The following is a 16,657-nucleotide window of genomic DNA, read 5'->3' on the forward strand; positions in this document are numbered from 1 at the left end:
AAAGATGTGCGGGGTCATGTTGATTATAATGTAAAATCATTATTAAAAATAAAAATATGTCAATATTAATGGAACATTTCAAAAAAAAATAAGCCAATAATAATGGGACGAATTGAGTATGTTGTTTGTTATTGAATATTTTTTTTTCTTGTATATGGTTATCATTTTATTTGATGGCCATATATATACACGGTCTTCTATTGATCAGTTTGCATATAGGGATGTGATTCCTTTTAATTTTATTTGCTTTGGATTATTTTTATATGAGATGTGGATATACACATAAACTCTAATATGACTCACAAGTGTCGGTGTATATCTGCATGAGAAACCTATTCCTTCGTAAATTACATTGATTTCTAATTTTTTTTACTTACTTCGTTTCTTTTAATTATAGGTATGATTTACTTAGATCAGTACTATAAATAACAAGAGCAAGCTTGTACTACTAAAATACATAAGACATTTTATCTTAATATATACTCCATTCGTCCTATTAATAATAATGAATTATTTTTCTTTTTTTATCTATCTCATTATAATGATTCGTTCCAAAAATGAAATTACTCTCCTTTATAAAAAAAAAATTATGGGCTCCATAATTATCTATTATTTTTATTATTTAATCACTCTTCTTCTTAATAATTGTGTTAAAAAATAGTGAGTCATATTTGCTGGACAGATGGAATATTATGTTTATGTATTTCTTTTAAGAACAATAATAATAATGACACCATCAAAACAAGCCATTGTTATCACTTTTAGTAGTATTATTTTAATAGAAGTTGACCCTATATTGAGAAAAAATAATATTATACTTTTTTAGTTTGGACTAATTTGCAAGACGGAGGACTCATTTGGAATACAACTATAATATGGTGTCAAATTTTCAAAAGCCATTTTCCACACAAATCACTCATTCATTGTTGACTGTCTCACCTCAGCTTTGGAATATGGCAGCGGAGAAACCAAACACGTCGCTGAGAAATTTCATCATAACTGAGATTGCATTTTGTAATCTTATGAAAAAACAAATTAAAATTATCTTAGTTCATGTCCTCATATGAAATATTTAGTGTTTATATTATTTCACCTAGTTAATTGGCATTGACATTACTCAAGATCTAACTTGCAGTTGAGCGTAATTTTGTTAATTAATCATGTTGTTAATTATTGACATGACATTATTATTTGATTAAAGAAATCAAATTAAAAGGTCGAATAATACACCTCTACACCTTAATTAAACTTTTGAATGAGATGGTTATCCAACATTACTGTAATCACATCAATAAATTCATGAACACATGCAATAATAACAATTAAAGTAATACTGATATCATAAAGGGATGTCACTAATCAATTATTTTAAAGCAATATTTTGTAAACCCTTATTTTAAAGCTATATTAATAATTAAGGGTGGGCATACTCAATTATACTTGGTTAAATTAATAATTTAGATGAATGTATGTAGCCGCAATTTGGTAGATTTATATTCACTGTAACATACTAAAAAAATCTAAGACATGATGATCTTTCCCTATTAAGCACTCACAGTTAATTTTTCTAATTATTTTTATCCACCTCTAATTGTCATTAAAAAAAATGCTGTCGTTTAGCATAATATTGGACGAGAGCATTCACCTGATCATAAGCAAATAGAATTTATTTTAGGAAATTCGGTCATAGTTCAATCAGTGGATTCGTATATTCAAATATATGTCACTACCACTGAATTAGGTGAAACATTTGAAAAATAATTATTCAATCTAACTCTATAAAACATTGGACAATTCTGAAAGTGACTTTGAATTGTGATCAATATCAACACTATTTTATCTATTATTTCAATGGCCACAATTTTCCTTCCACCAACTCACAAAAAAAAAACAATATGGCTCTCATTCGTCATTTAAAAAATGACAATAAATAGTTCCTAAAATAACACATTTAATTAAGAGTTAATATACGAGAGTACCCACTTTTTTTAGTAAAATTAAAATTCATCCACTCAAATAAAAACTTAAAAAAATACTCACTTTTTGTAAAATGATAATTTTATGCCCCCAATAATTTTATTTTCTGTACCTAATTCCTAGCAAAAATATTATTATTATCCCAAAACGTTTTCCACAATTTCCACGAAATAAACGAAAAAGGCCCAATAAATACTGTAATCAGAAAAATACCAAAATTTCCAACCAGCAATTTTGGTTTTTAATGGGCCAATTCGTGTGGGTCCCACAATGGGTAATTACTATCACTTGGGATTTGGAATAACACCGCGTTTGGTGTTTTGGCCGTATTAAAACTCATTGACAGCTCCGCCTCTCTCGCTTGGTGGCGCCACCGCCACTTTCATTCATCTTTTCCTCTTATATAAGTGGAGGTTTAAATGAAAATTATTATTTAAATCATGGATGTAAGAATGATTTTCAATACTTCGATTGTTAATATTTTATAATATTAACACATTGATTCGAATTCATCATAAATAAATAAAAAAGTTACTTTATTTGTCCAAAAAAATATGACACTTCTAATAGACACAAGTTTTAATAAAGTGACTAATAGTTTCTATGTAATGTTCCATCATTGCATGAAACAAGTAAGAATAAAAAATAAAGGAAAAATATGAGATCATATCTTAAATAAAAAAAAAGTATTACTCTCTCCGCTCGCAATATCGTTTTCACATTGTGGACGACACGGATTTTAAGAAAAGTGGTGATAATAGTATATAGTAGTGGATATTATAGTGCGTGAAGTTTGAGTCTCACCATTATTGCGAGTGAAAATTTGTAGACCATATTTTTATAAATAAAAGTGGAAACGATATCGCGGAAGAACCGAAATAATAAATGTGGAAATGATATCATGGACGGAGAGAGTATATTTTTGGTGAACGATAAAAATGGCAAAATTGTCATACAGAAATAGCAAAAATGACGTACTTTTCATTAATGTATTTTTCTCTCTTTTTTTGTATAATTAATTTTACGATAAATGCTGTAATTTTATACGTCCAAAGTATGATTAATAACCAACTCTTCGGTATAGAGGAGACAAATACACGAATAATATATGTATTTTTTCTTAATATTATTATTCACAAAAAAGAAAAGAAAAATACACTCACGCTCTAGTCCTCTAAGTAGTTGAATCCTCAATTTATTAATTGGAGGAGAAACGACTTACTAATAGACTGCGCTTCATTGTCACAAGATTATACATGTATATCAACACACAAATATTCATTTTCCATTACATAATTTAAACGTGGAAAAAGCTTAGAGATGCGTCATTCATAAATGAATTGTATATTTGAAATAGATTTCCGGTCTTCACTTCATTAAATCACGATACATGTGCTCGAATTGATTCATGATTTCAAGTCCCACACCAAATTTATAAATTAAAACCATGCAATTAGTTTAGTTATATTCTTTCAAATATGCGATTAGTTTTACACTTGATAAATTTGTATTCTACTACTCATATGCTGGTATACACATGCGTAGATTATCACTTCAATAGATAAATAAATAATAAAAGAAGTTTCTAATAAAAAATTTATAGAAAAATATATTGGGCTGCAACCTTGCACGTGAGATGCATCACCAAGCACATCACGTGGTGGTTACAAATTAACATAAAAACATCAATAATTTTTGTTTGAAACCAAAAATCGATATATTTATTTGACACTTCCAACTAAATGTTAATCACAATATAACTTATGGTATATATACTATTGCTAGTTTAATTAACGTGCACTAGTTTGCAATCCAAACTAAAGAAGCAAACCAACCTATGCAATTTATGTGAGACGACTCATGCAAAAATCTTGATATGTAATTTGAATTACAACTTTTAAGCAAACTAGCATTTACACTCTATGCATGTACGAAAAATGTTTTTATATTTCTAGATTCATATAAAACTAACATCAACTTAATTATCATATTTATAAATATAATAAAAATTAATTTAATTGAATATATTTGTGTTGAATATTGAAAAAAAAAGAGCTCTCAATAATAAAAAATGATATTATGAAAAGGAAAGAAAAAAGTTAAAAAATAAAATAAATTGATAAATATATTTATTCAGAAAAAATGAGAGAAGAGAGTTTTTTTTTAAATAATCTTTAAATAAATATAACTTTTACATTTAAAATCAAATATTTAAATAAAATATATAAAATTAAAGCTCTTATTGTGATCTTTAATTTGATACGCATGTTATTTATTTTATAATTAGTCGAATTTCACAATTTTAGAAAGAAAAAAAAAACAAGAAGATAAAGAAAAGAAAAAATATATATATAATTTATAAATGAACCTTCCATTTTATTATAACTACAAAATTTCTAATCAATTTAAAATTGATTTCAAATTGAAATTTTGGTTTTTCAATATAGTATCGATTATGCTAAATAAAAATGTTTGCTTTATATATGGGCCATATAGTGGGAGTCCAAAATCTTTATTTCTTGGCCCTTTACCAATAATTTTGTGTTGAGGCCCAAATTGAGGAACGCTTCGTCTGTAAATAAATCTATAGAGCCCATAAAAGACAATTCAAACGCCCACTCTTATTCAAAATAAATGTTGTTTTGAGTATTATAAAAAAATTAAAAATAAAAAATGATTATATTTGCTTAAAAGAAATATTTTGAGTAGGAGGGAGCATGTATTCCAATCTTGCACACTTAATTAGGTGGGGACTTAAAATTTTAATGATTATATTTGCTTAAAAGCAATGTATATAGTTTATGCGTAATCGAGGATCCGTAACGTCGTATATATTGCTTCCACTCATCACATCCAATTTCATATGCAATCTTATTTGCGGTTTCACCATTCAATCATTTATTTATTATATATTTTCCTTTTTTTTTTTAAAGCACTTATTATATTTTCCTTAAAAAAACATTTATTATATTTTCCTTAAAGAAACGCATTTAATTTTCTCAATAACACACCTCTATATAGCCTAGCTTTGTATGTTGAAGAGATACACACTGTTATTTTCTGAGGTTGCATTTTCAGTTGATATTATAGAAGAAGTCATATCCATTTCATGAGGTATTTTCTCTGGACTTCGTCATCACCTTCTTCTATGCTTCTTCTTCTTTTTGCAGCTATTTATTGCTTATTTTGAATTTTAGTGCTCTCTCTCTCTCTCTCTCTCTCTAATTTTTGGTGTTGCTGTGTCAAATTAAATTTTTTTCTAAATCACAGCTTATTTTTTCTTTTTTTTTGAAATACTATATATCAAGAGGAAGAATGATATGCAATTAAGAGGCACACTATATATCCCCAGATGTGCTGTACATTTATTTGAATTAAGTTGTTATTATGATTAATAAATTATAATTAAAAATTAGTAAATTCTAAATAAATATTGCTCCCTCCGTCCCACCTCCATAGTCCACTTCACTTTTTCACACATATTAAGAAAATACAATAAATAGTGCTTGAAAATTTCAAATAGTACTTGAAAAATACAAAATATATCTAATTATTCAATTTTGCCCTTATTTATTCTATGTTTGACTATATTTAAATAATGTTACTTTGGTAAAAAAAAGAAATTTAATGCTAATTTAATTTAGAAAGTGGACTATATTGTGAGATATCTAAAAAGGGAATAAGGGACTATGAAGGTGGGACGGAGGGAGTACTACTAAATTATAAATAAAATTAATAACCAATTAAAATTTCAAACGTAATTACGCACCATTTTTCACATTATAATTACAGAACCTTCTATCAATCCCATAGTTTGTTGTGTGGTTAAGTATCAAGATTCAGTTTCTAGTAGCTCTCCAATTTTCAACAATATTCCAACATTTAATTTGTTGAAGATCCCTTTTCACAAAAGCAGTCTCAAACTTTCAATCTAATCTGGAAGCCTTGACTTTGGGCGTGTGTTTTTAGAAGCTATTTATTTATTACTCTCTCCGTCCCGGTATAACTGACGGATCTATATTTCATTTTAAGTCGTCTCATTTTAAGTGGCATGTTTCTATAAATAAAAAAAAAATCAATCCTTAAAAAATATAAATCCTATCATTTTCAATCAGTTTGCACATTCTCCTTAATTTTCATGTCGAAAAGTTTTGACTCATTTATAATGGGACGACGGAGTATTAAATTTGCTACGACTTTATTCTATAATTAGTTGTTACCCATAATGGGGTACCAGATGGTGAAATAATTTATTAGTGGACCTTCGTGTTATTCTATTCTAGAATTATGCCAAGTAAAGTTTTGGGCATATCTGTACATCACATTAATATACCGCGAACAACTCCATTAATTGGGCAAAGAAAAAGGCAAATGTTAAGGTGTGTTGGCTAAACGATAAGAGGTTAATGCTTAAAGTTAAGGGTTTTGGATTCGAGTCCCTTGTGACGCGACCTTTTAATTTATTTATTTAATATTATAAATTTATCAAAAAAGAAAAAAGAAAAAGGCAAATCATTTGAAAGAAATTCTTAAGTATTGTTATTTTATTTAAGAAACGGAAAACAGTGAAATTTGTACTTTAAACTTAGCTATTTAAGTATTATTCAAGTATTACTATTTGATCTTTGATTAAATTGATCTTAGTATTGATGTTGTAATGAATGGTTGATGTAGACAAAAATAATTATGCTAATCTATTATTTATTAAAATAAATTGAAACTTTGAGCTATTCAAATGCTCTTCATAATTTATATAATTTGAGCTATTTATAATTAAAATAATAATAATAATAATAAAATTATTTGTATTATCAACCCTGGATATTAGATCCATTTAATAGATAATTAAATAGTTAATTAATGTTTAACTAATCAAATGCAACATTATAATTTTTCCCCCGTAATTTAGATCTAAACATTAAAAAATACATCGATCTGAACAATAATTCGCCACTAATGTATATCTACACTAAATTTATTACAGATAAAATATACATACACATATAAAAATATTACATATAAATGACCGAACTTTCAACAAATTCTCATTTTGCACATAAACTTTAAAATCTTTATTAAAATTATCCAACTATTAATTTCTTCTCATTTTACATATTTGTCCATTTTCTGACCAAACTTTGGACTTGAAATGACGTCGTTTTCATCCAACAATACATCACAACATCAATTCTATCTTTTCACACAGTCATATTTATGCCACGTAAGTATATATTCATATCAAGCGAGTATATTAATGTCATGTCACCATGATAAAAAAAATAGGCAAATACATATAAATAAGAAAAAAAATAATTAAATAATTTTAATAAAAAATTTAAAGATCGTATACAAAATGAGAATTTATTGAAAGTTCAATAATTTATATGCAAATAACTAGGGATGTCAAAAAAGCCCGAAACCGACGGGTGGTCGACCCGAATAGACCGATAAAAAAGATGGGTTAGGGCTGAAAATTTTTAGCCCGAATGGCCCGAACCGAAAATAGCCCGAGCCCGATAGGGTTGGCCCGAAAACCGAGTGGGTTGGCCCGATTAATCGAACACATTCTTAATAATTGATTTTTAAACTTTAATACTTTACTTTTTAATTCGATAATAACATTTTGATGCTTGTAAAATATATTTTGATTTTTTCCAAAGGTTAATAACAAAAATCTATGATATAAAAGTCATAGAAATATTGTCATTTATGTTAAATCTATATACAATTTTTATCAGAAACGAAATTAAAGTTAGATATTATGTAAACTTATGTTTAAAAAACACTAATTTTTGTATCTAAAATAAAGCGAAATGTCTTAATTTAAAAAATACGACATATTTTTATTACAAGTATATGATTATCTATAAAAAAAATAAACATATAAAAAAATCTTAAAACTTGTGGGCCCGAACGGGCTAGCCCGAAACCGAGTGGGTTAGGGTTAAGGTCGAAAAATTTTAGCCCCGAAAAATTAAAAAACCGACTAGCCCGAATCGAAAATAACCCGAAACCGAATGGGCTGGCCCGAAACCGAGTGGGCTGGCCCGATTGACATCCCTACAAATAACCCAAAAATTTATTCTGCAAATCTTACTTTCGGCGTGGGACGCCAATTTTAGGCTGTTGTGTAGTTAAATTGTGTCACATGTAATAGATAAAGTAATATCATAATCTCTAGAAAATGGCTAATAATAGGCCAATCTAAACCTAATTTATTTTGTCCACAGCCTATATTTCTATGCATTAAAATACGATTTCCGAATTCCAATAACCGCGTCAAAATTCGGCAGCCGATCGATAATTCCAATATTAATGTCAGGCCTAAGTCGGTCATCTACTCGATTTTAGACAATTATGAAATAAAATAATTATTTGAGTTATTTTTTAAATCAGTTTAATTAGTTGTATTTACATGGTTATTATACTACACAAGGTCTGCTTAAGAATACTGTAATCAACAGTAAGCATTGAGTTGGATTTTGTTTGTATATTTGATTTATTATATCTGTTTTATGTTCTTATTCATCCATATCTTTTTTACTAAAATTAAAATTATTTTTATAATTATCACTTTTAATCATAAAAATTGTCATTTTTCTTGAGACCTTGTTACTCTTACGTAGAATAGCTAGCTCTTACTTTTATTCATAATCATACGAACTCTTACTTTCATTTATATCACATACACTATTATTTTTATTCTTAAAATCTGTTGTTTTTATTAATAACAACTGTTCCGGTGAGCGAATATATATAACTTTTGTGTTACTTAGCAAATATGAAATATCTAACAAAAAAATGAAATCAGCCAATTTAGAACATATTTTTCAACTTCCACTCAATTTGCAAACGAAAAATCACTCAGATTCGTAAAAATATATTCCTTCCATATTGTGCTTTTAATAATTTGACCAGTTATATTATATCACCCAAATTAATAATAAAAAAAAGATCTGCTTTTGGTTTCCTACTACGCTCCTATATATATTTAGAAAAAAATCTAAAAATATTCATTTACTAACAAATTTAATACCTAATGCCACGTTACTGCGTTGACTCCAACCTCAACATGCCCATATATAAAGCTTAGCTTGCTCATAATCATTCATTGATGATTGATTCATTATACGTTGTAGATAACACACATCATCAAATCCCAGATTTGAAATTTCATCATGTTGAAGCCCGAACTCGGCCTCCTGACATGGCTCCTCCTCTTCCTCGTCGGCCCGGGCCCGCACCTCCGATTTGCCCGGGCCGACATTGGCACGGCTAGCCGTTATTCCCCTCCATACACCCGTACGTACTCATAACTTCTTATCGATATTCCATCGATTAATTATTTGAATTTTTTAATTAATTATGATGACGTCGATGCGCGTAGCGACGGCGTGCTACGGCAACGACTTCTCGGAGTTCCCGACGAGCAACCTGTTCGCGGCGGCCGGGGAGGGCATTTGGGACAACGGCGCGGCGTGCGGGCGGCAGTACCTCGTGCGGTGCATCAGCGCGCCCGTGCCGCAGTCGTGCGTCCCCGGCCAGACCATCCAGATCAAGATCGTCGACCGGGCCCAGTCCTCCTCCTCCCGCCCCTCGCGCGACGGCTCCAGCATTGTGCTGTCGGAGACCGCCTTCGCCGCCATTGCCAACCCCGCCGTTCATTATTTAAACGTCGAATATCAACAGTAAGTGTCCTCAGCCGTCAAAATTATATTCATCTTTGATTATCTTTATTAAAAATTAATTTTACTATAGTTTTAGTTTTACGTTGCGTCACATTACGCGCACGGACATAGATAGAAGCACACGGAAAGTGAGATTCGTGGCATGGAATTTTCTTCAAATTCTCTTTAATAGATAAAAATAAGTAATAATTAAAAAAAGAAAAAAGAAAAAAAAAAAAAAGGCATGGAATTTTCTTGTTTACTATGGTTGAACTGGTCTTCTAAGAAACGTGTGAAAAGCGAAATTGGAGAAAATGATGTCTTATTTATGAGAGTTGCAGATAGGGAATCGTTATCAAATATCAAGTAGTCTTCCACTAATTGTAATGTTCTCTGATAATATCCGTTTTGGATGATCTATTTTTGAAGTGGGTCCCAATCGATCATAGATTTTTCTAATGTGTATAATTCATTTTATTTTTGTGGTTTGCATGCATATTATTTCATTGAACACAAAATTATAATTCTAAGTGGAATAAGCTGACAGATGAATCCTTTTGTATGTGCAGGCTTTGAGCTCGAGGAAGCTGACAGTATTATTGTAGAAAAATTTGGGTTATTAGATACATTTTTTCTTTGTCATTTATGTAGAAGATTAAAGTTGAATAGTATGGGTATTTATCTTTCTTTAAATTTGTTGAATTAAATTTTCAAATGGGTATGAATTTTCTTAGTGTGGACATGCGCGCATGTTCATGTTTTGCAAGCACTATATTCTTACCTAAAAACTAGCTATATAAATAAGCATAATGGGTCCATTAATAAAGAACTGTTTTTTTTTTTTTCTGACTTTTAATATTTAAATCAGAAAATATTGCAGCATATTAGTATATAATTTTATGGAACACCGCGTGTTTAGTTTGGTGAATGAGATATATAAGATTGATAGGATTAAAGGGGTGATTAAATAATTCACCCAATTTTGGGTGATAAACAATCACTCATTTGAGTGATGATCAGGCTGAGTTATCAATCACACGGACTCAATCATATAAACCAAACACTTGATTAATGTGAATTATTTTATCAATCATGCATTATCACTCAAACTAAATACCTGGTAGGATGAATAGATAAAAATAATCTAAATTAATCTATTGTGCAATTTGATGAATTGATTGATTTTAAATTTATTTGACTATTTTATCGTTAAATACTCTACTATATTTTATTTGGAATGATGAGAATCCAGTCACTGTCAATCCAGTGTGTGTTAGTTAATTTCTATATTGCATATGATAATATCCAATCTAGTTAATTCAAAATATTTGTGACGTAATTAATAAAGACGATTTAACAATTTTATTTTTCGTGTTTATCTTGACGCTATACTCAATAAAGTGAGATATTAATGAAGTACTTATTTAGCTCACACTTCACCTAATTATAGTATATAATGCCCACTGCACGCGACAAGCACATGTAACTTTGAATTTTCTTTGATTTAACAACATTGACCTACTATTAATTAATTATGTGCTCTTCCAGAAACGAAATAATCTACGAGAGTAACTATTTTTTATTATTTAACATATGCTTGATATTGATATAACTATGACCATACACCAAAATTAGGTGTAAAAGTTGCATTGATATTTCGGTAAATAAAAAATAAAAAAAATCACTAAACCAATCCCAATTTACTAAAATCTTTTGTTTGGTGTAAAACCCATCACCATCCCATGTTCCAACAAATTTGGTGCATACGGGAGTTAATCATTTCAATTTATTTTCTTCAATGGAAGATGTATGTTTGTATATTTTACACTAGAATTATCAAATAATAATTGCACTATTACAAATAAGACTAAATATTTAAATAAATATAGCCCAACATTCAAATAAAATACAATTCGCATGTCGTTGATGGGACTTGAACCAATAACCCTTTTTTTTTTTTTTTAAGTTTTTGATACCTCAACTTTGTTGATTGGATTACGCATTCTCAACTGTACTTCTTTACCGTTTTGAATACAAAACTCAATCCCTTGTCTCACTATTAAATCATACTGTATTGCTTGCATGAATCACACAGAGGGATAATCACACCATATTCAAATCTTCTCTATAATTAACACTCTATCAAAAATAAAAATATTTTTTTTCCTTACTAAATAGGAGTAGTATTCTAACACAAGTTGAGAGTATGAAAATATAGCAAGTTGATTCAAACGGAAATTGCAACCCATATAATTGGCGGCGGTGATTGAAAGGCGTGACAAAGGGAAATTGCATGAACTCCTCCAAGTCTCCAATGCTAAGTCAATGAGTTAAATAAAAAAGTTAAAAAAACAGAGCCCACTCTCCAATTATTAGAGCAATCACCACATCTTTTCTTTGATTAAATCATTAATTTTTGAGGTTAAAGGGAAAAGAAATCATTATATCGTGAAATTAGACAGTATTTTGATTTAAATTCATATTCATCGTATATTTGTAATTCTACTAATAATTGATTATATTTGGATTTAAATCTTAATTCATCTTACAAATTTTAACTCGAAAAAAAAAAAGAAATAAGAAATAAACGAAAGAGAAATTATCTTACAACGCAATAAATAGTTGTTGTTTTAATTGTCAACATCCTCCAACCCTACTGTCACACCAAACAATGTGAACGCCACAATTGACATTAATTTAGAAAGAGAATATTATTTTTTTTAGAATTGAAAGGTGGAGTAATACTTTGAGTTTCTTTTTTTTTCTTTTTCTTTTTCTTTTTGGGATTTCTATATATGCTATATTTCAGACTAAACATGTATTCATGTATACAATATTCGATAACTAATTGCGGCGATATTCTCAGCAATAATGCAATATTCGTATATCAATAATGATTTTGAGACACCTAAGTGTCTAGACACCTAGATGTTAACCGGGTTTTTTGTGATTTTTTAATTGAACCGGTTTTTTGTTAATTGATGATTTTACTAAAGTATCCAACCTAATTTTACTCTATTTTTTTTCGGTTGTTTTCCAGCTTTTTCGTTTTTAATTGTTTCCTTAATTATAGGTTTTGTTGTTACCTTATTTATCTATTATTTATTTTCAAAAATTTTATAAATCATATAATAATTCGAATTTATGAGTTTTAATTGCAGATTTTTTTTATTTATTTGTTTCAAGATTTTATTATTTAGTTTTCGAAATTAATTTTGTTTTTCGAAATTAATATTTATATTTATTTGTTTCAAATTTTTAGTATTATTTATTTTTCGGATTTGTTTTTTTTGCAATTGATATTTTTTCGAAATTAATATTTATTATTATTTTTCGAAAATTATGTTATTTTTATTTATTTTCACTAATTTAGAGATTATCCTAAAATAATCCTAGATTTGATTCCACTAATTTAGAGATTTTAATTTCTCCAAATAATAATCTCAGATTTGATTCCACTAATTTAGGGATTCTCCTAAAATAATCCTAGATTTGTTTTCATTTATATATTTTTTTTCGAATATTAAAAAAAAAACATTTCGAAAATTATTTAAAAAACAAAGAACCAAAATAACAAGAAAAAGGTGTTTCATTTATAAATTTTTTTCGAATATTTAAAAAAAAAATCGTTTTCATTTATATAATTTTTTCCAATATTTAAAAAAATTCGTTTTCATTTGTATAATTTTTTCGAATATTTAAAAAAAAATTGAAAATGATTTAAAAAAACAAAGAACCAAAATAACAAGAAAAAGGTGTTTCATTTATAAATTTGTTTCAATTTTTTTTAAATCGTTTTCATTTATATAATTTTTTCGAATTAAAAAAAAATAGAAATAACAAGAAAAAGGGTGCTTGGGGGGATTTTGTAGTAACCCGCTCTCTTAATTATATTTAAGATTAGTAATGCGATAATTAATTATTGCATCTTTCAGTGATGAAACCCAATGTTGATCTATGTTTGTTTTCGACTTATGATTTTGAGTTATATAAAACTTAAAGCAGAGTTATTATTTTATTTCGCGTGAGAAACCGCGATAAGGATTATTGAGCAATCAATAATTTTTATTCCAAGTTCATAACTGACTTAGCAAAGTCATGTTATTTAGTAGAAATATTATTTATATTATTAGTTGTTATTATTTTTGTACTTGTTTAAGTCGTGAATTTATTCCCGCTTGTGAGGAGAATTAAATCTTCGGATTTAATTTAGATATTAGATGAGCAAACGAATTTAAATCTACATATTTAATTTAGAATTATTTTTACAGTCTATCGATATTAATATCAAGCAGATACACCATCACACGTTACATATTGCAGTTATAAAAATTCTTTCCTATACTCCTATTACACACCGGCTGCATCATCAAAGGTGAATGAGTAAAAGAAAGAAGAAAAGAAATAGGAGAAAGAAAGGAAATAGGGAGGAAATAGGAGAAGAAACAAAAGAGAGAGGAGGCGTGCGTGTGTAAAGCAGCAACAGCTCTGCCACAGCCGCCCAACTCTACCAATCCCCTTCTCCCTACACCCTACCCCTATTCCTTAGCAGCTGCCAGCCGCCCCACTTCACCAATCTGTTAGTCAAAGGTTCTACAATTTTTTTCAAGTTTGGCAGCAACTCTTTCCATTTTTTGCTGCTTGCAGCAACATTCCCTTTTGTCAACACTTGCTGCCACCAACCACCTCAACTTCTCTATAAATAGAGCTCCATAGCAGCCTGCAGAAAAACACAACTAAAACACCACCTAGCAGAAGTGTTATTTGCTAGAGAGTTCATTGAGACTTCATTAACGTGAGGGACAGAGCTGCCCAACTTCCGCCAAATCCTCAAGTTATTCCCCATCTCAATCATCAATACCACAACAGCCAACCAACAAGCTAGATACTCAAGGTCAAGCACGAGATTTATAATCAGTCAAGGAGCTACTGTACCACAGAAAGTTTTTTTAACAGGTGGGCATTACTTTCATATATATCAGATGAGTTTAAATGTTACGTTCAAGCAAGTTATTTCATGATAAAATCTTTGAGTTAAAGTTATTTCAAGTATTGTCTTGCCATAAAATGTTTCAATTTTAGTATGATATCTATCTGCTTTGGCTTTGCCAATGATGAAATCGAATTCGGGTCCTGAGCAGTTGATAGCTATCCTACCAGGGCTAGTGTACACCAGTGACCGTGAGTCATCTAGCGGGTTGGCCGGTCAAGTGACCGTGAGAGGTGGCCACCTCTCCGGCACACAGTTCCAGATATGATAGATTACAAGAGAACTTAGACTGCAGTCGAACTTTAAGAATCACAAATGAATTTAGTAAGCTTGGGCCTTTTAGCGAAAAACTCCCTTGCTGTACTGTTTATGATGGCATGACAATTTACAATTTTGAAGCATGTATTTTTATACTTAGGCATACGTGCCCACTGAGTACTTTTGTACTCAAGCCCTGCATATATTTCTAAATGTGCAGGTTGAGCAACTGCTGATGGTGATGAAGTAACGAGCGGGACTCTTTTGTCTTATTATGTATTAATGAACTCTAGGGATACATGTCTTCATACATGTATTCAGAACCTTATTCCGCTGCGTACTCAGAAGTGTTATGTTATTTTGGCTAAGTCGGAGTTATCCGAACTTACTAGTTATTTGAGTCTATACGACGAAACCTCCGTTATATTATAAATATTCCTTTTGTTAACAATGATGAAATGCGATCCTTCCTTGTTTGATTATCCCCTTTCTACCCCGCTTCTAATCTCCCTCCATTAGTCACGGTTTCCCGGCCTAATTATCCTTATTTAGGGCCGGTCGTGACAGATTTGAACCTGAGACCTCAATAATATGTGAGTGATACTTTGCCACCTTCTCCGATAGCGGCAACAGCATTACTCAACCGTCAGAAATAATAATAAACTAAATCATACAAAGGGGCATTGTTCGAAAGAATAAATAACATATAATTTACTAAACGTGATATAATAATTATAAACTGAATCATACAAAGGTTATATTTGTCTTTTACTATTTACTTAATTAAACCTAGATGATTAGTTAGTCGTGTGTTAATAATTCCTTTATTATTTACAAGTATTAATCGTACTTAATTATTAGTGGAGAAAAATTAAAAAATCACCATTTTTGAAAAAAATAAATAATAGAATTTTCAAGAAAAATAATACATATGGAAAACAATCTACAATTATTTTTAAGAGAATCCTAAAATAAATGTAAAAAAATGAATAAAATATAGTCGAAAAATATAAATAATATAAATTTTGGAACATATAATATGTGTGGAAACAAATTTAATTGTTTTGTAGGAGAATCCTCATATTAAAGGGAAAAAAAAAATAATACTCCCTCCGTCTCACAAAAATATGAACATTTTGTTATTTTGGGGTGTCTCACAAAAACATGAACATTTTCATTTTTATACATTATTTCCTTATTTTTTATCCCTCCTTTTCATACTTATTCACAAAAAAACCATCATGGCCCACCACTACTTTTCCTCAATTAACTTATTACTCTCAAAACACTTTATAAAGTAGGACTCATTTTCCATTCACAATAATATTTAACTAACATTTCTTAAGACCCGTGCCACTTTCATTTGTTCATGTTTTTGTGAGACGGAAGAAGTAATACAATTTTCGAAAAAATAAAATAAAATTACAGAAGAAAAAATAACAGAAAGAATTAAAATCGAATATAATACTAAAAAACGGATAAGATCATTTTGGAAAGGATATTCTAATGGAAACAAATCAAAAAGATTAAAACAATTTTCGGAAGAAAAAAAAATTGGCTGAAAATAGAACCCTCAACAATCGAACAAATTTAAAAGAAAACATAGTCAATTCATAAATTTTTGAAAAAAATAAAATAAAATTCGAAAAACAAATGATATAAATTAAAAAAAAATATTTTCGAAAAAAATTTTATTTTCTGAACAATAAAAAATAATATATGCAAAAATAATTACTATAGGATTATGTTTACAACAATTCATAAT

The 16,657-nt window shown here is 29.1% G+C and overlaps 1 protein-coding gene across 1 annotated transcript; it reads left to right on the top strand.

Annotated features, from left to right (window-relative positions):
- The first annotated feature begins 4,838 nt into the window (after positions 1-4,838).
- Positions 4,839-10,337, top strand: LOC131015176 (EG45-like domain containing protein). The gene is made up of 4 exons (XM_057943449.1): positions 4,839-5,091; positions 9,117-9,279; positions 9,365-9,665; positions 10,214-10,337. Exons 2-4 carry the CDS (start codon positions 9,156-9,158, stop codon positions 10,218-10,220), a joined length of 432 nt encoding a protein of 143 aa, XP_057799432.1. The 5' UTR covers positions 4,839-5,091; positions 9,117-9,155; the 3' UTR covers positions 10,221-10,337.
- Positions 10,338-16,657: the final 6,320 nt, after the last annotated feature.

This window comes from Salvia miltiorrhiza, chromosome 3 (assembly GCF_028751815.1).
Source record: "Salvia miltiorrhiza cultivar Shanhuang (shh) chromosome 3, IMPLAD_Smil_shh, whole genome shotgun sequence".
NCBI classification, from domain to species: Eukaryota; Viridiplantae; Streptophyta; class Magnoliopsida; order Lamiales; family Lamiaceae; genus Salvia; species Salvia miltiorrhiza.